This window comes from Mya arenaria, chromosome 3, assembly GCF_026914265.1.
Source record: "Mya arenaria isolate MELC-2E11 chromosome 3, ASM2691426v1".
Lineage (NCBI taxonomy): Eukaryota > Metazoa > Mollusca > Bivalvia > Myida > Myidae > Mya > Mya arenaria.
In genome coordinates this window covers 29,304,120-29,325,905 of record NC_069124.1, presented here as the reverse complement: position 1 = coordinate 29,325,905, position 21,786 = coordinate 29,304,120, and the positions used below count along the sequence as shown (strand labels likewise).

The 21,786-nt window shown below is 33.4% G+C and overlaps 1 protein-coding gene across 1 annotated transcript; it reads left to right on the top strand.

Annotated features, from left to right (window-relative positions):
- The first annotated feature begins 1,735 nt into the window (after window positions 1-1,735).
- LOC128225939 (receptor-type tyrosine-protein phosphatase epsilon-like) lies at window positions 1,736-20,327 on the top strand. The gene is made up of 17 exons (XM_052935831.1): window positions 1,736-1,895; window positions 14,118-14,254; window positions 14,601-14,688; window positions 15,012-15,085; window positions 15,266-15,302; window positions 15,543-15,640; window positions 16,368-16,490; window positions 16,640-16,785; window positions 16,900-17,035; window positions 17,285-17,434; window positions 17,679-17,763; window positions 17,916-17,989; window positions 18,407-18,544; window positions 19,236-19,361; window positions 19,523-19,680; window positions 19,935-20,073; window positions 20,256-20,327. Exons 1-17 carry the CDS (start codon window positions 1,736-1,738, stop codon window positions 20,325-20,327), a joined length of 1,941 nt encoding a protein of 646 aa, XP_052791791.1.
- Window positions 20,328-21,786: the final 1,459 nt, after the last annotated feature.

Genomic DNA, 21,786 nt, shown 5'->3' with positions numbered 1-21,786 from the left:
GCTTGCCTGTTTAATAATCATACATTTAGCATGAATGAAAGTAAAAAATAACCCTGTTAATTTTAATTTATTATAGAGTTCGTTGAACTATTAAGTGGTAATGCAACGCAATCAATCACTTACAATGAATGTACTGCGGGCAAGGCGCAAGATGGCAGAAGGATATTCTTCGAGAGTCCTCTTTGTACCTGTAGTGTTACTAACAACACCAATAAAAATGCTTACTGGGAAATAGATTTTTCCGCACAGTATTTAATTGAGCACATAGCAGTGACCGGTCGTACAGGTAGGGACATACAAACTCTATTTCGTTAATATGTAAACAAAGCTTACAGCTTAAACGTTTAAAACAAAGAGAAGGGTTTGTCGGCTCGCTCTCTGCTGATACGATATGTACACTACATGCGGCACCGTGCCGTTTCAGGTCCAGTGAAACTATATCTAGCTAACTTGCAAAAACAAAGAAACCGATCAAGAAGAAATCAGGTTCAAAATGGCTCATGTCTGCGCTATTTATAAAAAAGTCCGATCCTTAGATGTCGAAGATTACGGTCAAACATCTTGTTGTTTATTTTTAGTAGGGTTTTAGAAAGAATCACTTCAATAACTAAAGGATAACTAGCTAAAAAACAATTACTCTACTGATAATCATAAATATTCGTGGGGCATTATTTTCGTGAATTTCGTGGGTTGGCTTATCCACAAATTCAATTTTCCAACGAAGATTGTACCGGTAATTCTGATATCATACTGTTTATATAAATGGGTATTCATGTACTCACATGAATATATACGACTGCGGTATATAAACTGTTAGTATCTTAATCACTGTTTATATTTCTATTAATATATTGTATACTATTTGATCTCAATGAAAAAAATGAAGTCAAACATAAGTACTTGCATTTAGTTTTTGTTTTTATCCGGAATATTAAAAGGAGCTGATTATCAAGCTCCTGTGCGGCACATGTAAAACGTGCTGATTGTATGTTTGAGCCTCGCCACTTGATTTTGTTTCTTTGATAAAATCGATGAATAAATTAAAAACACTTATTCAATTATCTGCTTAAAGGCCTTTACCACTGTTTGGGTCGAGTGAAGTCACGAGCAGATCAACACAGTGGTATTCAACCAAAGTCAGCGATACATTTGCAAACTTAATTGCTTCTAAATTCCGTATAAATCAGAGAAACCCAAATTAAACCACTAACAGGATCTGTCAACGTCCATCCTTCCCTCCCTTATTTCCGATTTTACTATTATGTTTGGGGCCACGCATTTAATCGCTTACTTTTAAATACGATTGCCAAACGGTAAATTTCAACTGATCACAACAGCCTTGACGCAGTATGTGCAGCTTTACAAAGTGACATAAGAGTTACATAGTTTAAGCTCTATGCTTCCGAAATTTCGTTTTTGTGCAATGTGGTATTATATCGCTTGTCTACTTTGCATGCATAATAAGCACAATTATTCCTTTGATTGTGTCCACAGTGGATATATCTGGATTTTGAAAATGGAACATTAAAATAAATAGTATCTAAACCAAGCAGAACTTTTGTTAAGGAAATAATGCTATTTTATGCTCATTTATTGTTTATTCTAACCACAAATCTTAAATATAATACATTTATACAACGCGTCGTAGTTTACGTACATTCTCAAAAAAACTGCAGGAAATGAAGGTCAACAAATGCAAAGTCAGAATCTTGTTGCCTACATTGGAAATTCATCAATGGGATTTCAGAGCGGAACACATCTGAACGACCCGAAAAGCACAAACACTGGCCTGTATATACATCTTGATCCTCCTCGACTAGCGCAGTACCTCAACATTAAAAAACCGGACGACGTTGATGTGATGACGATATGTGAGGTTGAGGTTTTTAAAACAGGTACAACCATGTGTTAATCTCAAATGCTACGTTAAATGTGAGTTGATGTCATTTTCGGACATACATCGTTTTTTAAAGCCTTTAAATGTCAAATGCAAAATACTACTAAATAGAGATTATTTTAAACACGGTTAAAAAGGTCGAAGTTTTGTGAAAAGAAATGCTCTTTTCATAAATCATAGAAATTTATACCTAATTTAAAAACTAACTCCAATGAATATGACAATAATCATGCAAATAAGAGTTGTATGGGAACCATCATGGACTAATTATACGATTAAATCAAAACAAGTAAGACAACCTGATTAACAGTGTCAATACAATTTATAAAACATGTTTATCAATATAAAGGTTGACTTTAAAATTCGTTTGCGACTTCTCTCTTAAACCCCATTTGTTTAAAACTCTTTAATAGTTATTATTTAGAAGATGCCTTTGTGTCACCTAATTTTATTCCGAAATAGAAATAGCAAAACTAATTAAAATCCAAGGGATCAATCCTGTTTGCACTTAACATGTTGCTGGCGTTTAGCCTCATAGAGTTTTGAACAGAGAAAAACTGAATATGAAAATGAAACTGTTAAAAGCATGGTTAATATGTTGAGCATATTTTTCAGACACATGACAAAGTTCTGCAATTGTTATTAATGGATGTCTGTAATTTTGTCTTATTGAAATATGTTTTTGAGATTTTAATTGATTCACGTTTCAAGAACAACAAGAACAATTGGAAATGCATTTGCCTCGCAACAATTTAAACCATAAGATATTTAAGAATTATAAAAGACTAATAACGATAAAGGTCTGTTAAAATCAGCTGCCAGTCACTTTAAAATCTTGTTGTTTTAATGGTTCTTTTATTTTCTTTATTAACATTTTTATAGGTAAAAGAAGTTTTTGTGTCGCCCGCAAAGCACAGAAAAAGTTTAGGTATTAGTTTGTGCGTATCGTCATCGTCAGTATCATGTTAACAAAGCTAATAAACTCTAAAACAAATCGTTGAAAGGTTTTAGATCGGAAACGAAGTTGTGACACCGATGACGCAGACGATGCGTGCGATTACGACCCGGACAAAGAAATCCCTATGAATCTGCTATGTTTTGCAAATAACGCACTAACCGAACATTTACTTTTTCATGTTATGCTTTAGAGTCCTTAACATCTTATACGCATTGGTTATGGTCACTTGAAGACCCATATCAATTATGGTTCGACAACTGTGGGTGCTGCTGATTTGCTATCCAATTCGCAAAACTATAGTTTAAAAATGGAAGAGATGTTTGAAATTGGTAAAGCGTGAAACCTCCAATTTTGTTTCATGTTTTAGAATGTCCCACCGGCAGTTATGGCGACAAGTGCTCTAGCAATTGTAGTCAACATTGTATTGCTAGAAAGTGTCACAATGTCAGCGGCGTGTGTAATCTTGGATGCATACCCGGTTATAATTTCCTGAAAGATCAACAGTGTGAGAGTCGTAAGTATTAAAATAATTTCTCGTTAAAGTAATTATGGTCTCATTAAAGAAAGCCAAGATTTGGTAATAATGTTCGTTCACAATATCTTGACGATGTCTTCCGTGTCGTGTATACGAAACACACACACTCTACAACTGTTAATGGAAAGGTAATTTATCGGAAACGAAGTTGTGACGCCGACGACACGTACGACGCTTTGGACAATATCGGACAAATGCATCCCATTGTGTCTGCCATGATTTGCATACGACAGAAACACGGTAATTGACCATTTACCTGCGGGTGACGTGTGGTAGAGACCTCAACCTTGCATGCTTAGTGGCTATGGTCAGTAGATGACCCCGGTTGCTTTTGACTCGACAACACCTTGGGCTGTCGCAAATTCGCGTAATTAGAGTTTAAAAAGTCAGATATTTATAAAGGTAGGAAAGTGTGAAACCCCTCAGATTGTTTAATGTTTTTAAGGATGTTCCCCTGGCAGTTATGGCGGCAATTGTTCAAGCAACTGCAGTCAACATTGTATTGCTGAAGATTGTCATCATGTCAACGGGATGTGCATCCTTGGATGCAAGCCTGGTTATCATTTCCAGATAGACCGAAAGTGTGGAACTAGTATGTATAAAGATGTGTTTTTTCTGTATATACAATAATGGTTTCATTGAGTTTGTGTTTCTTATGTTCGTTGACAATATGTGACATTAATACTTATATATATATATATATTATATTAACAGACACTATTATAATTGTACACAGCCGTAATGAATTTTAACCTTACTAAAAAGAAGTATTTTGATCGCTAGGTAAAAATTATAGGCCTTTAGCTACTGATATTTATATAAATGTATATAATGCAATTTTATTCAACATTATCACAATTACTTTACAGCAGTTCCGTTTTTTAATTATGGTATGATAGTATCTTCAATATTAAGCAAATTAATAGGTCGCACAATGAACATGGATTATTATCAGGTGAACATTATCAATATTTTTGTTATTAAACAGGAAGGCTCGATCAAAGCGAGGTCGCGTAACGTTTTTACATAACAGTGTACCACAATCGGGTGAACACTATTGCAAACAAGTACAAAACATAAATTAGAGCATAACCGCATGAAAAGTCCAAAATTCTTACTTTCCTCATTTGAAGACATCAGATAATTTCCGAAAGATATCCTTCTAAAACGTTTTTGTACGGTAACACAAGCATTTTTGTGTTGCCTGCGAATCATGTCTGACAAGTAGGATATTTGGTACTGTGTTTGTCGCCGCCCGCGTCGTCATCGACCGTAAATATATTTAAAGGTTTTTGATCGGAAATTATTAGTGACGCCGACGAAGTGTACGACGCATGCTATTACCATGTCGGATATAATAATCCTGTTGTGTCTGCCATGGTTCGTATGTTTCCGAACATTTACATATGCATGACGTATTGTCGAGTACACCGCTTGTGTGCGCATTGATGGTCAGTTGATGACCTTTATTGATATTTGCTTGACAACTATGGACGTTGTCAATTGGCGACACATCGCACTCGCGGTACTATAGTTAAATGCTATCGGAGATGGATACAGTTTGCAAATCGTGAAAAATAAATAAAAATGTTTTATGTTTTTAAGAATGTCCAACTGACAGTTATGGCGACACGTGCTCTACCAATTGCAGTCAACAGTGTATTGCCGAAGAGTGTCACCGCATCAGCGGCGTGTGTAATCGTGGTTGCAAGCCTGGTTTTGATTTCCCGATAGACCAAACTTGTGAAACTCGTACGTATTAAGAAAATTTTGTGTATATGTAAATATGGTTCCATTTAGGAGTGAACAGTTAGCGTTTATAATGCATTTTGACAATATATTACTGTTCTGATAAATGAATACCTCAGCTAAAATAAGAATAAACAGACTCACGAGGATGTTCATCATTCAACAAGGCAAGTTAATCGCAATGGCAAATGCAGTGGTATATGAGAATGAATTATTGTATGTCCACAGTTACAGATTTGTTTCAAGCAGATTTGTCACAACCAATGTTATGAAGGTTGTCTTCGTTAGGTTTATAGCCATTGCATTAAAACATTCAGTCCTGTTTATGTTTGCAAATCCGGAATATTGACAAATTGTATTTCTCGTTTCTGTTAATTTTTTAAAAGTTTAACTTCCTAAAAATCCTCTAAAGGAAATTGAAATTTCAGAGATGGGTGACGTTCGAGAGAATGCAACGTAGGAGAGCCACATTAAATATGCGCCCAATCCCCCTTGAAATTTATACATGAAAGGTATCCGCCAAGAATGTTAAAGCCAATATAGTGTTTCCCATTACACCGATCTACATCCTGTATTCAAAAAATATGGTCAGGCGGTCAAAAATGTATGGAAGCCTTGAAATGACGACTTACATGTTAGTGCTTCTATGTTACCTTGACGGTGGAAGGATACAGACTCACTTATTTACTGAGCGTACCGCGTTTATACTCACTGTCGGACGAGTCTATTTAAGCATACAAAGTTTATATTCTACTGTAAGTAAATACAAAGCAAAGGCCGGATAACTGTTTCGATAGTTTTTAATTCAAACCACCGAACATTAAATAAGTATATGACACATAAAAGCAATTCATTTAACAGCAAAATAAAACATTTTTTACTATTATTTTCAAATGAAATTAACCTCGGTCATTTTCCTTCGAAAACAACTTGGGATCAATACGGATGGTTAACATCCAAATCCTTAACATGTAACTACGTTGCAAGTAGATCGTGTAGAAAATTTAACTAAGCAGTTAAATCTAAAGATTTTACGCTGAAGAATCGTATCTGTTTATGAAATAAAACACTTCACTAGTAATACAAATTAAACATGTCAAAACACTACAATTAATTAATTATTATTATTTTTAATCTGACAAATTTCTTCTTATGTAACGGCACACATCCGAGGATGTTTTCGATGGAAAATTGCCGAGGTGCTCATATTGATATATATTTTTTTTCTTTTTTTAGTTTCATATCGAATGACAGACACACAACTCAGGCATATAATAATAAAACGGTGCTTTGACGCTACAAAATCATGATAAAAAACTTAATTTACTTTATAGTGGTAGGAACAGTACTTTCGTCATAAAGGGCTATGATATTAATGTGTTTTGTGACACATATCTCTCTATTCCCAAACGACTGTGGCAACTCGTATATATATATTAGTGTTAGTAAGCCGTTTCCAGATCAGCCCGAACGATTTAAATATCATATATACTGCATTCTTTGTTCCAATAAGACTATCAGTTCTGCTTTCAACTGGAACATACAAACATTATCTCAATACTACCATTTATAGCGCAGAGGTGTTGTCTCTAATTTCGACTTAAACACTCGATGAGATTCGGTTATGTCCAATTAAAAAATATATATATACCTTCAAGAAATGTTACAATTCGTTAGCACGATCCTCCATGGTAACTTAACGAAATACGAATAAAGCTTCACCTAACGGACGGCGTTTCAAATGAGCTAAGCGTTGCAACCTAGATGAACATAAGCGCTCGTATAATCAAAACCAAACCAAAGCGTGCTACCTGATTGTTAAGCATCTTCACTTGCCAAAATTCTTTATTAAACTAACGTTATTTTTTATGACTAGTGGGATATTTGTGGGATCATCTTCTCAATCGATTTTTTTTATCTCTCGTCAAGGGTTAACAAAGGTTTTAATCGATCCACATTTGATTTCTTCGAATCCCAACCAAACCTGACTATTCCTAAAGGACACTTACCTGGTATTACAGACCTGCCCACCTTACCTGATTTTGACATTCTTGTAACGGTATAATCAACTATTTTAAGATACTTAAGACTCAGCTCGCAATGGACCTATTATATACTAATTGGAATCGGGAATAAAATCGCCAGACCATTACAGGAACTATTTAACTATTCACTTCGTTGGAAAAGGGTATCTTGTCTTTTGAAATTATATAATGTATGTTCCATTGATAAGAAATTATTTCTCTAGGATATAGATAGTTAGTGGCAAAATTTCTCTACTGAAGTTCAATGAAAGAACTTTGTATAAAAACGCGATTGACGTTCCTATGCGACTTGTGTGACCAACATTCTGACCTTATTTAAGTCTTGTTTTATTTCTAGACATTAAACAGTGATCACGTTCACTCTTTCACCCTTGCACTTGATGAGATTAGAGATCATAAAGCCATATTATGCGACATTTCTAAATATTTTGACAGCGTATGACATCAAGATCTTCTCGTGAAGATTCGTCAATGTCAGTTTGGTATCCCATATTCCCTACTTTTCTGCATAACAGAGAGCAGCGTGTCTGTCTACCATTTTAGGATCTGGTGGAGAACCGCAACGTTCCATTCTCGGCTCCCTTCTTTTTTATGTCTACATTAAGTGTACAATGACCCGAAATACAGTCATCTATTTCACCTTTTGCATATGCAATGGCTTTTTATTTTTCGACAGGCTTTTTAGTAGCTTTTGACACTAAAATAGGACTTTTGGCTATTTTGAGCTTTTATATTATGCTAAAATAGAGCTGTCTAATAAAGATCGTATTCCTGAATAGTCGCAACAAATAAACTCACATATAATTGCTGTTATTGAGTTTTTAGCTGGCCTTGGCTATGTACTCACATATCAAATATGTTAAAACCACTAACAGTCAGCCCCAAGCTTAAACAACGATAAACTGGTAAACTGTGTAAAAAAGAGATTCTGTTTCAAAAACTGAAAAACAAATGTTAAATACAGTTATACAAAGACAAATAACCAAGAAAATACTTCCAACTCAACAGTGTATATTGAATATAAATGCAAAAGTTTGATAAAAATAGTAGGGATTTGGTATAATTGTTAATACTTAGTCTTGTACTTGGTTAAGAAATTTGAGCGCTTCAAAACAATGTATTTTTATAAACTTAAGGCGGCTGGAAAGTCTTTATGTATTATCGATGACGATCCTATTTTTGCTGCAAATAAATTAAACAACGACACGGGTTAGGTTAGCGTCTAGGCAGAAAAAGGGCTGGTATCCTTCGTCCAGTGAGAACATTAGGATGTATATTCTCTAGAAAGACCGATAAACCGTAAAAGGCACCTGTCTATATGAACAATTTCGATATCCACGAAGTAACAACACAAACAGAGCTTGTCGTCACGCTTTGGAGTTCATGCTCATGGCATGATGATATTCAATAAGTCAAACAAAACGCCTCGCAGCGTAGCATATAATGCGTTCCTTTATAATATATACCAAAGTCATAAAACACTTACTTAAATACGTAGGCATTATCAGGAACAATATTTCACAAGTCGAGTAAGACCTTGAAAATATTCAACACGAGACTGCATGGTCTTTATGTGGTGCCATTCGACATGCGTTCCACAACAATCTATATATTGAAACTTGGATTGAATCGCTCAAAGAAAGAAGATAAAAATGAACACTCAAACTGGACTACAAAGTGCGTCACTCATTGACACCAATAAAGTGTCAAGTGTTAGCGATATGACTTTTCACATTTCAGGAATATGGTAATCTGTATGTCTCAGCTATTATTTAAATATATCTTAAAACGTTCGTATTTGCTTAGGGTTCACTTTTACGATGAACTTCAAGTTATGTTTAAGACCATACAAAGATTTTTCAATAAAATTAAAAAAAATGTTTGTTTATTCTTACTGTGGAAATGTAGTTATTTTTTAGATTTTTCTTTAATTTCTTTGACATGCCTTGTATTCCAAAGTCCAGATATACATGTTAATTTCAAAGACTCTGAGATCATTTCAGAAATATATAATTTGTAGATAAAACAGTTTGGTAGTTTACTTTTATATATACATTTTATTCAAAATCCGTTGCTATAGAAACGTCATGTGATTCAATTAAAGTACGGCATATAATAAGTATAATCATCAATTGAAACTAACGAATTCATAGAAACTAATTCATGGAACTTAAAGACTCATTTAGAATTATACGGTTCCGGGGATAATATGGGAAACTGATATTAATAATGCTAATCTATAACCTAAAATGATTTTTGCAAAATTACGTTTTCACTTATCACTCTGCGTTACAAAAATGAACACATCATTTAGCGTTGAGTATAACAATGAAATAAGTTATCTTAAGGTATTAGCCATGTAATACAACTCTGGAAACATCGGGTAACATCGACATATATCGCCACTCGCCGTAACAGATCGCGACGAACATCGGGCGTATTCGGCCTGTACCGGATGTTGCTATTTTTAGAAACAGAAGGTATTTCCCGGCTATTCATAGGTCAATAATGGAATTTCTACATCGTAGGATTTGGAAATATTGTGATGTTTTTCTCATGAATATACGTTTAAAATAAATAAACACTAAAAGTACACGCTGACAGTTGATTACGATACATCTAACAATTTGAGTCATTACAGTTAAACATGGATTATAAGTGAAATATACGCGTAAAAGAAGATTTTCTCTCGAAAAAACGAACTGTCAACAATCGGCATGGAACTGGGATATTCGTATTCGGCTCTGAATGTAAGTCTCCTTGAGCAGTTTTGTACGTTTGTGTTCAAAAACGTTTTTTTTAATTTATCTTTGGAATTCTTAAATCATTTTTATTAGCTAAATGTTTAGACATTATGTTGAATTTGTTCATATTTTACAAGTACTTATGTACATGTTACATATTTTTATATGTACTTATGTACATAACTTATGTTTAAGATATAATATGAGTATGCAATCTTTAAATTGATTGTTTTATCTTAGAATTAGAATTAGAATTAGACTTAAAATTTTGTTTAAAAATGATGTGTTTTGGTACGTGACCTATTTCTAACATACCACAATACATTTACATACCCGTTATTTGTTTACAAAATGCATATTTTCAAAATTAACTTGTGAAAAAAAGTTGTATGTGGTTTGGGGCTTGAAGCCGCATCTGCTAGGACACTATTGACATTCATTGGCTTGGTGTAGGTCTCGTTAAAACCCCATACTGTTGTGAATCATTATCAACCATATGCACAACAACTACACATTTGTGCCTACCAACCCTTACTTTTGGCTAAAACAGATTTTAGTGCAGAATGTATAATACTTGTGCATTTGCATTTTACGGTGGTAGTTTCTGCTGGTTGATAATCAGAAGTCTAATTTCTTCCAGGCAGGAAAATGACTGAATATTACTTAGTCAACAACACTGGGTTATGAAGAATTCCAGCCTGCATTAAATACTATCTTGGATCCTTGAGAGCGGATTTGACAGCCATGTCCATCCACAAGGCAGTCGCATCTGATGGAGATGATGTGAGTATTTCATATAAAACATATTTGACTTGGTTTTTGTTTTTATAAACCTACTGTATTCAATAATCAAGTGGTGGTGGTGATGGTGGTGATGGTGGTCAATTGGTGGCGGTGGTGATGATGATGATGATAATGATGATGATGATGATGACGATGAATTTTATTGATCAATTTAATAATTTTCTTTTTATATATATACATGTATGTATCAGCTTGTTGTTGTTTTTTCAAAATAATGTCGAGAAATATTAAACTCTTTATATTTTATTTTGTATATGTATGGCAGTATAATTATCTATACTAATTAGTTAGAAAGGCTTTAAAGTACAACTTTTTTCCTTTACAGCACTAAACATTCTTGATGGGAAAGTACCTGAAGGTGCATGAAAACCAAATCAGCATTGACTCAGCATTGAGTTATCATCTGTGCACACACTACAAGTACAAAGCATGGGAACAGACCAAACTTCAAATGTTGAAGAGTGAAGAATTATTGTGAAAGAAAACTAATTGGTTAGAATACCAATGACAAAATAAAACAGATATACATCAAATTACCCACAGAGATTGTTTACATGTTATAATAATAAAAAAAACATTAGTTGAGAACTTTCACTCTGATATTTTTGGAGGGGCGAGCCCACTTAGTGTTCTTGTTTCTTCAAATATTTTAGTTTAAAAGTACACTCATTTGTTTTAAACTCTGTATTCTGAGTTAGTATCATAAGTAAAATTCATTTATTTGAAAGAGTACATTTTATGAATAAGTCCAATTAAGCTTTATAATTTTTTACAAGAAAAAGGTTCATTTTTAAGCATTTCATTAGCTATAAAAATGTATGGTAACATGACATTATGTATATTTTCTTCAAAACTGGACGGTAAACTATCATAAATTGTCTTTTAAATTGTTCAATAGACATCATAGATAATATCTAAAATGATTTCAGCAGCTTGCCTTATAGTTAACTATTTTTTATGAATTTTATAAAACTGCTATATATTTTCAAACATCGAAAAACTGCTCTTCTCCGAAGAATCATAAGATCAATCAAAATGATTTTTTTCCATGTGTATCAATAATGTGTTCGTTTTAACTTTAGTTTTCTGTTAACTGAAGTTTATTTTACCAGAAACTGTTGTGTTTATTTCATAATCTCTGATAATGCGAAAAAAATTCAAATATAGACAAAATATTTACTTGTCGCTCTTTGTAGCCCTTGGAGTTTAGGGGTGGGTGTAATGAAACATAAATAACTTTTTTAATTCACGGTAAAAAATCTTCAAAATTAGGATAAAAGTCCCATAGTGTACCGTGATTATAACTATGTTGTCGGTTAAAGCCTTTAAAATAGTGTGTATTACGCGGCTAATACCTTAAGCCGTTTATTATTTATTCAGTTATGGCAACCATATTTTAATGTTTTCGTTTGAAACAAAGTTAACAAAGTTAAAACTATTCGCACAACTAGATAATTGAGGTTTTATTAGATTAATAAAACACATATGGAATAATATATTCTGGGTAGTGATAATTTTGATATGGAAACTTTCATCTATCAGAAAGACTAACATATTCTAGATTGAGGTACATAAGATGTGATATGTTCATAGGATTGTATAAATGCTTATAATACACTCCCTTCAGTGTTTATTATAGGGTTCTATGTGAGTACAGACTATCATGTTGCTCCTTTAATTCAAAAGAGTAATTATACTTTTTAGTCTATTTGGGAGTAGAAAAATCATTAAAGGGAATTAGTAATATTTTTGTACACAGCATAAGGCTAATTTTATAGGACCATTGTGCTCTAGGCCGGGGGTATATTTTAAAACTGATTTTTACAAAATGCACATTTTAATTTAAAAAAGTCAATAGTTATGATTCAAACTGATTACTAAACAAAATGATACATACTTATAGTATAACTGTTAAATACGAACACTATCTGCATTCAATTTCATCTTTAACATTATACATTGCAGAGCATCATAGAAATTGAACACCTGCTGCTAAAGACATGGGCACATGTGTACCAAGACCCATAACTCTGGTTTAAATAATTATAATGTTTTGCCCAGTTTTGTCTACAAAAAGAGCGACAACAGCGGAACTTATGTGCTCAGGGATTTGTTTTGATATTTTAGAGTTAAATAAATGTATACCCTAATTTTAAGGCCGGTTATAAGTTTTAATAATAAATGAAGGAATAAAGTTTGCCACTTCTCTAGATCTCGACGCTGTCTTTACATCTGCAATAGATTTATTTTCATATTCATGGAAATACAAGTCATACTGATTTGTAACTCTCTGTAGCTCCCTCTCAATTATTTTAAATACTACTTGTATTGATTCAAGTTTTCATATGTACTTTTATAAAATTATATGTATTTAATTAGACCACATACTAGTCTCTGTCCTACCCAGTTTGCTTATTTGGTTACAGTTGTTTTAACAATGTCAGTGCCATGGGTAGGCTTTCATATGAGATATCACATTTGGAAATTACTCCACAGGTTGTTCGTTCGGGTATGGAGGACTCAATTGCAGTATCGGTGTGTAATAAAATAAATCAATAGCAAATTATTTAAATCGTTAAATTTGGTCAAATTTCGAATATGCTTAACATAATGTTTTATAAGTATTTATTAAGAAATGTCATGGTCCGTGGCATAATGTGATGGAATTAGCTTGAAGCATCAATATATTCATATCCATTAAATAAGGTATTATCAAAGACTGTTATTTTCAATGACACTTCATTTAGATTGTAAGGAAAATCAGCATAGCGTTTAAGCTTCAAATTTTTCAGCTCTCATTGAAGATTACAGTGAACAAGAAACCTCTTCCGCCGGTGCAGTTGCTGGAAGTGTAATTGGGGTTCTTTGTGTTGTCGCAGCCATTGTTGGCGGGGTATTTTTCTTCTACAGAAGAAGATCTCGGTAAGCCATTGTTTATAGGATTATGTTCTGTCATGACTGGGTACTAGTTTTTATTATAATATATTCTTAAATATCAATGATTAACATACAACGAGTATATTTCTTTCTTTCAGTAAACCGCAAACGATAGAATCAAGTAAAACGTACGAAAACGCTGAGTTTAATACACCAACGCAGACCGTTTCACATTCATTGAGTCATATCTCTGCAAATACATCAGAAAGTTAGTGAATATTGATACTGAAATTGATTTATACGAGAATATAACTACTAAACATTTTTAAGCAGACACTTAAACACCAAAAACGTATTTTTCTTGAATCTTAATAACAACCTTTCTTTAAAAATCGAAGCCTTGTTATAGAATATCGCTTTCAGAAGCATTTTAGATATGCTTAGATCTATCTCACCTACCAGAGACTATTTGAATTAAGAGTATATCAAACTACACAAAATATTTCAGTTGTAGATACGAAGGACACAGATGTTAATTACTATGAGTTTGAAAATAACATTCCTGGCATACAGATTCACAATCTTTGGGATTACATCAGAGTCAACAAGAGGAACGAATGCCAACACTTTAATGACGAGTTTGCAGTAAGTGCTCACAGCGCATTTTAATAGTTTTGTATGTAAGCCTGTTATTTGCTTAATTGATTTTTACTATTTACATTGTGATAAGGATAAAGAAAGACATGCATACGTTACCGTGTATATTATTACAAATAAGGCTTAAAGTGTTGAATATTTTGTCTGTTAAGGGGAATAAAATATTCGTTGTTCGCCTTAATTTAGAAACATAAATGGCAGTAATCAGGTTGGATTTCCGGCGGTTAATACTGTACACAAGACGACATCGGTCAAGGATATGATGTGACTTATGGTTCTCGTAAGTTTTACGTATTTATTGTTTTAAAGATCAACTTTTATTTTCGGCCAACAGAAACTTCCAACCGGACTTGTCCATAAACACGATGTGGCTGGCAGGGAAGAAAACAAGGGGAAGAACAGATACAGGGAGATGCACGCATGTAAGTCTCAATACGCGAGGAAACAATATACATACATCCAAACTTAAAAAAGGAATAAGTTGAACCATGAAAATACATAAATGGGCAAAGTATATAATTGATTACTAGGCCTGATGGAATTATAAAAAAGATATTATCATTGAACATCTATGTTAGTACAGCAAAACAGTTATGGAATATTTGTTGTCGTTTAAAAGAGGTATAGTGTATTTTGAAAAAAAAATTAAGTAAGAACGACGACTTTGTCATAAACACAAACAAATATGATATAAAATTGGCTTCATTTTTGTCTAACCAGTCATGCGTGTTCTGCTTATGTTAAGATGACCACTCCCGCGTGACGTTACAGAAGGAAAAGAGTGACGACTGCGACTACATTAATGCGAGCTACATAGACGTAAACTTATTTCATAATCTTGAAATAATCAAACGAGTTAAATCCTATGTGTTTTACACATGTAATATGTTGTCGGATTGTGAATTGAAAATAAAATCTAGAATCAAACCATTCTACCAGCAGCCCAAGCAAAATCTAAAATTGTCATTGATAAAGTTGTGTTTATTTTATTCCTGACAGGGTTACGATAAAGCTCGAAAGTTTATAGCGTCTCAAGGTAATACATTAATACTCTTTTAATATTCTACCAATTGACGAAGAAACTAAGCAAGAGTACAGTTATGACCTTTATTGTCAGATAAAGCCTTATTTGATCTCAAAACTTGTGGTATTTATTTCAAAACTACATTTATTTAGTTTTCTTCGGCTCCGTAAAGATGAATGAGATTACTAATAATAAGGTTGTGAATTAATATTCAGGAAGTGAAAACGTCTTTTTTCTTATACTATGGTGAAGGTCCAACCAAAAATATGGTCGATGACTTCTGGCGAATGGTCTGGCAAGAGAATGCTGAAAAGATAGTAATGCTTACTAACCTTATTGAAATGGCGACGGTAATATCAACTTGAATAACACTATTTTATGTTGATCATATATGATTCTGTTGCATGTTGTATATTGTAATTTCGATTAAGGTGCACAGTATAGGTTGATGCAAAAAAGACTTTTCGACTTTAATGACATAAAAATATTAATTATTTAGAGATAAAAAACATAAGCCTTTTACAAATTATCTTTTGAATGGAAATTTCGCCACAAATTACCGAAGTTTGAAAACCGCTATAATATCGCTTATACTTTAAAATCTGTTCAAAAATCATATGCTTTTACGATTAGGTCATCAAAGTCAAATAAGTTAAACATAATCATGCATAAAAATATAGAATAAAGATTTGCATCAACCTACATTGTGTTTTTGTTTGTTTGTCTCCCCCATAAATCAATCTTGCGACTGAACTAAATATATAATCACAACATTAGCATTTGCTAGAGAATGTACTACTATGTATGTATATTTTTATCATCAGGTCAAAAATGTCTTATATTATTATATAGAACTGTAAATAAAAATCAAACTATCTTTGTCATTCAAAACATGTCACATTATGGGCTTCATCCTGTTTGTAATCGCAGCAACTATCATTAATCTTCATCATTCTAGCTTAGATAATAATTATGTAATATATTATTCTACTTGCATTTGTTCCTTTATGCCAATTTTAACCGTTATAGCAACGCCGCAAATAAAGTTATTTTGCTAATTGCTTACATTTTTAACAGGTGAAGTGCCTGAGATACTGGCCAGAAATGGACCAAACCTGCTCCTTCGGGGGAATCGACATATCCTTTACAGCTGTTAAAACGTTTCGAGATTATGAAATGAGAACATTAATTGTCAAAAAGGTTTGTTAGTTTATGTTTGTTATATATAATATTTTAACTACTTACTTTTTTTTAGTAGTATACTATTTAATATTGCCATCAAATGTGTATTTTTTTCATTTTCATTGTAATGGTTTCCGTGACAGTTATGACGTTTAATACTTTTCCAGGGACAAAGTGAATCCAGGCGAATTCAACAGTATCATTTCAAAGCCTGGCCTGACAAAGATGTCCCTGACAATGGATGGTGTCTTGTTGAGTTTTTGAATGCTGTTGAAACAAAGTCTACAAATGCACCTATCATAGTACACTGCAGGTATACTTTTGTAAACTCAATGAAAAATCTTACAGTATAATTTGTTCTTGGTTCCAATTATAATATTAAGCGCTTAAAATTACATTTGAAATCATTTGGAATTTCTTTTTACAGTGCCGGTGTGGGTCGGACAGGCACGTTTGTTGCTCTTGACAACCTCGTTGATGAAGCAAATACTGAAGAATGTGTTAGACCTTTGCAAATGGTAGAAGTCCTGAGGCGGCAACGAGTCAACATGGTTCAGACAAAGGTCGTTGTTAAACTATGCTAACTGATGTTTAAACATGTAAATGTTTATAATACTATTTGCGTAGTATAGACATATTTAACGTATAACGTATTTTTATTGCCTTCTGATGTAGTACTTATTCTCGAGACACGTTGAAACGGCCTTAATGCTAGAGCTACCCGATATTTCAGTAACCCCGATTCCTGATCTCAGCTATGTATCCTTTTATATAAGTTCATGTGATGTAAATGTTTTATGATTTTCAATCAGGATCAGTATATATACTTGCACGAGGCGCTTGCCGAAGCCCTGCTGATGGGCACTGATCACGTCTGGTATAGACAGTTTGAAAGTGTCCATTCATTCATGATGACAAGAGAACCGGGACAAAAACAAACGAGGCTGGTTCAACAGTTTCTGGTACTTAGATGATTTTACTTCTAAATGAACAATGACTGCTGGATATCGTCCTTTTTATTAATTTTGAGATAGTAAAACACTTGTCAAACTTGGCATTATATGTTTGGTCCATATATTTTCTTTTCCGATTAATTACGGTCTGTTAGCTCGAGTGTATAGCCCTGAGTCCGTTTCTTTGGTAATAACCAGTGTATTTGGTTTTTGTTGCTTAAAGCGTTGATTAGGTTTTAAACACTGATTACAGTTGATAGAAAAAAGTCTTACAAATGAGTCGCAGGAGGTGCAGAATGGGCCGGAATATGGAAACATGGAATCAATTCTTTCAGAAAGTATGAGTTTCTAATATTTCTATATGTTAAATATGTGTTTCGTGTACCCTGATATGTCTTACAATATATATATATATATAAACATAAGAGATTATATTGCAAAGTTGAAAAGCGAAGATTTATCATCATTATCAGTTCCTCCTTAATTGTAGTTGACGCATACCGCCCGAAATTGAAGAAACGAGGTTCTGATTTTACACAACAGCTCGGCGCAATTATGTTGCCGGTAAGACTCCAGCGTACCATTTCACCAGAAATTACCTTTTTGTTCTGCTTTCATATTCATATATAATAAACCTGGATTTACTCTGTATCCAGGCCTATGTCTTTGTTTATTTTTTAATTTGGCTAGGATACATTTATTTATATGCAAAAGGGTGTATTATCAAATATCTAGCTGGTGTCAACAATATTGCTTATATATTTCAATACGATCTTAATGTGTTATTAAAAGTTAACGCTGCTTTATTTAAAAAAAACTGATTTTGTGCTTTATACGTTCGTCGAAAATTTCATGAGTGTAAACGTCATCAAAAAAGAATTAACACGATGTCTCATTTCAATGCAATTACTTTTACTACTTTATTTGTCACCGGTTTTACAATTTTCTGATGTATTACTATTGTGAATGTGAATACTTCAGAGCGTTTCCGGAAAGAATACGTTCTTGCTGTGCAAATCTCCGTGTGAAGAGGAGCTGGAAGAGTTCTGGTCTCTTGTTGAAGAGCAGCACGTGATCACCGTCATTATGCTTACTGCTACATCCTGCCGAGCACACCAGGTATGGGAGAACAATTCAAACGAAATATCGTTGGTTAATGTCACAATGTTCAAAACGACAATAACATATATCTAATCATACTTCAATTGCACATCGGGCTGCCAAACGACACTCTTTAGTTAAAGAGTTACGACCAATGGATGGATGTATTAGGATCTTTTATAAGCCCTAACTAAGGTAGCTCATAATGTCTAATATAGAAATGTGATAATGGTGCATGTGGCATGTTAAGGCGTCAAATATTTTTGAAACAAAAATAACAACAATACTTTCGTCCTTTGTTAAGTTAAAATGATTTTTTAAGACGTTGACTTGTTTACACTCAATAGTGATTAGGTCCCAATGCACGCCTGCTCTGAAAAATATGAATAAAGATAGTTCAATGTGTATGTATGCTGTGTTTGATTTGCGCCACAGAGTGTCTCTTGATGTTTGTTTTTCGTGTCTGGTAGGCTTTAACCTAGTGCAGCAAAACAGGGTTATCGTAAATAGTTTGCCTATTAGAGTTTGTTCCTGTAGATTCCAATGTATTATCAGATCAGATCAGATTAAGCTGACATCCGATTACCTTACTGTTCGTATTGCCTTAAACTATAGGTAGTAAAGCATGACTGAACAATCACGTGTTTTTTTTATCTTTGACAATACTAACATACAAGCGTACATTCATGGCGTTTGGCTTGAATTTTAGACCTGTGTGTACATGGGCGGGAATGGAAATGGGAAAGTTGGAAGATATTCTGTTAACTTCATACAAGAACGGAAGAATAAAACGTTTAACGAAAGGAGCTATTCATTTCGGGACGAGGACAATGAGGTATGGTTCCGAAAGAACTTGTAATGCCTAAAGTACAACAAAGAATTAGTGTGTATACTTTTTACGAAAACTTTATTTATGTCCATTGTAAGTATATATAAGTAGTTAATGAATAGGAAAACGGTTTGGAGTGCAAAATTAAGTTTACATATCCATTTAAGGACGAGGACTATCTGACAACAATAAAACAGTTTCAAATCACCGGTTGGACTGATGACGAACCACTTCCGCCAATGCAAAACATGTTGGACTGCCTCAATGCTGTCAGAAAGTGGCAGCCGCACCTAGCCGAAAACAGACCTGTTTTGATTCACTGCGAGTAGGTTTCTTATCAAGGAAATTTAACATGGTTTTCAATAACTGCTATTTAAGTCGGTTTTCTATTAAAATATTTGCGAAACTTGAGTTATGACCATTTACTGTAGCATTATCATACAATTATGTCATTGCAGTTATATTTTTAATTGGACATGTTTTTTAAAACATATGTCTGATAATTTAAAAACAATGATTATGTTCGAAATATTTTTCATGAAACAGCTTCATATTAACATAATTTTATCTGAAAACAAGGACGGGACATAAGCGAAGTGGATTGATCGCAGCACTTTTGAATGAGCTTTATCGTATGGAAAAGACACGAGGTCAGATAAACATCGTGGAGATTGTGACGACAATGAAACAGAGAAACAGGGACATCATCCCCAGTACTGTGCGTAACTTCAAATTAGGAAATTTTATGTTTTCGAATTTATTATACATATTTTAAATCAACAGTGTCGATAGCTGATGTGCGCATCCGTAACATGTTTAAAGAGTATATTGTTTCGTCTAAAATTCTCATCATCTTTAAGAATATTTCAATCCCTTTTGACTTGTGTCTTTTTCTTTCAGGTTCAATTCAAGTTCATTTATGATTCGCTTTTAGAACATGCAAAGAACGCCACCGACTATGAGATCCTTTGAAGAAAGTCGGCAAAGTCCTTAAATGTGACAGTGTCCATAGACTATAGAGTGCTTTACGAAGAGATGATTTAAAAGTTTAATGTTCATAACAAGACATATCCGATCTTTCTTAGATCACGACTGCGTTGCTTGCTTGAACGTTCAAAACGATTGTGCGTGTGTGTCTGTGCATGTGTGCGTGTTTGTGTGTGTATGTGTGTGCGCGCGCGTGTGTGCGTGTGTGTGCGTGTGTGTGTTTTATGATTGATATTAATAATCTTATTCATGACACATTGTTCTTTTGTTAATTTGAGTTTTGGTAAGCTTACACGAAGCTTTATACCTGTTTGGTGATCAGTAAGTAGATACACAAACCATTAACGTATCGTGTTTATAAAAAAGCGAATGAGTTTCATTTGGTTGTCCTGCACTTATAATCAAATGCTGGTTTACGTGTTGCATGTCTTGGAATTTGATTTCGTGATTTTAACTACACTTAAAACACTATAGTACTCTGTGATGTTATTGATATCTTGTTGCGGTCGCTGACCTGTTAAATGTCCGAAACATTTGTAAAAAACATTACTGTAAAGATCATTGACATTTGTATTGAAATTTAGCTACACACGGAATATAACATGAACGTAGAATACGTAATTATGAAAATAATACGTATATACATTATAAAAGAATCTTCTAAAAACAACATACATTAAGTACACTACCGGTGTCATAGAAACTGAAGTGTTCTGTGATAATATTGATATCTGGTAGTGTTTGCTCTCCTGTAAAATTTACAAATCATCTGTGAAACATCACTGTTGAGAATATTGACATTTGTTTTAAAATTTATCTTATGATTATAACCTTGTTATTGTTAAGGACAGTTTGTTTGCACGTGCATGCAACTCGATTTTACTGCGAATATATGCAACGCTTTTGCAATAAAAATACCAAAGCATGTTGTGTTTCATTGTGAAAATGGTTAAGCTGAGCTGCTTATATTTCTGTATAATCTCTTTTTATGATCTAAAAGAAGGTCGGAGGCCGCAAAAAAGAGTACTTAGGATGATTTATTGATCAACAAGAAAAAATGCAACTTGCAACATCCGATTTTAGACCTGTATACTGTATATATATATAAGCACTTTATTACTGACCAACGTCTAAAAGAAAATACATTGAATAACAAAAATGTAATAAAATGTAGTAGAATGTATTCAGTGTTTCAATTAAAATTGTCTTAAAAGTGGTGTCAGTGACCATGTTGTTTTTCTTTACTGATATTAATGTACATTTTCCCGTTAAACACGTGTCAAACACTATAGTGTCGAAACCCCAACATGAGCAACCGAATGATACCATATTTATATTTATTGTTGTTATTCTTTTAATACAGAACACAAATATATATATAATATAAATTCATATATACATCAGAAAATAAATATTTTGTTGGATCAGAACTTGGTGGCAACAT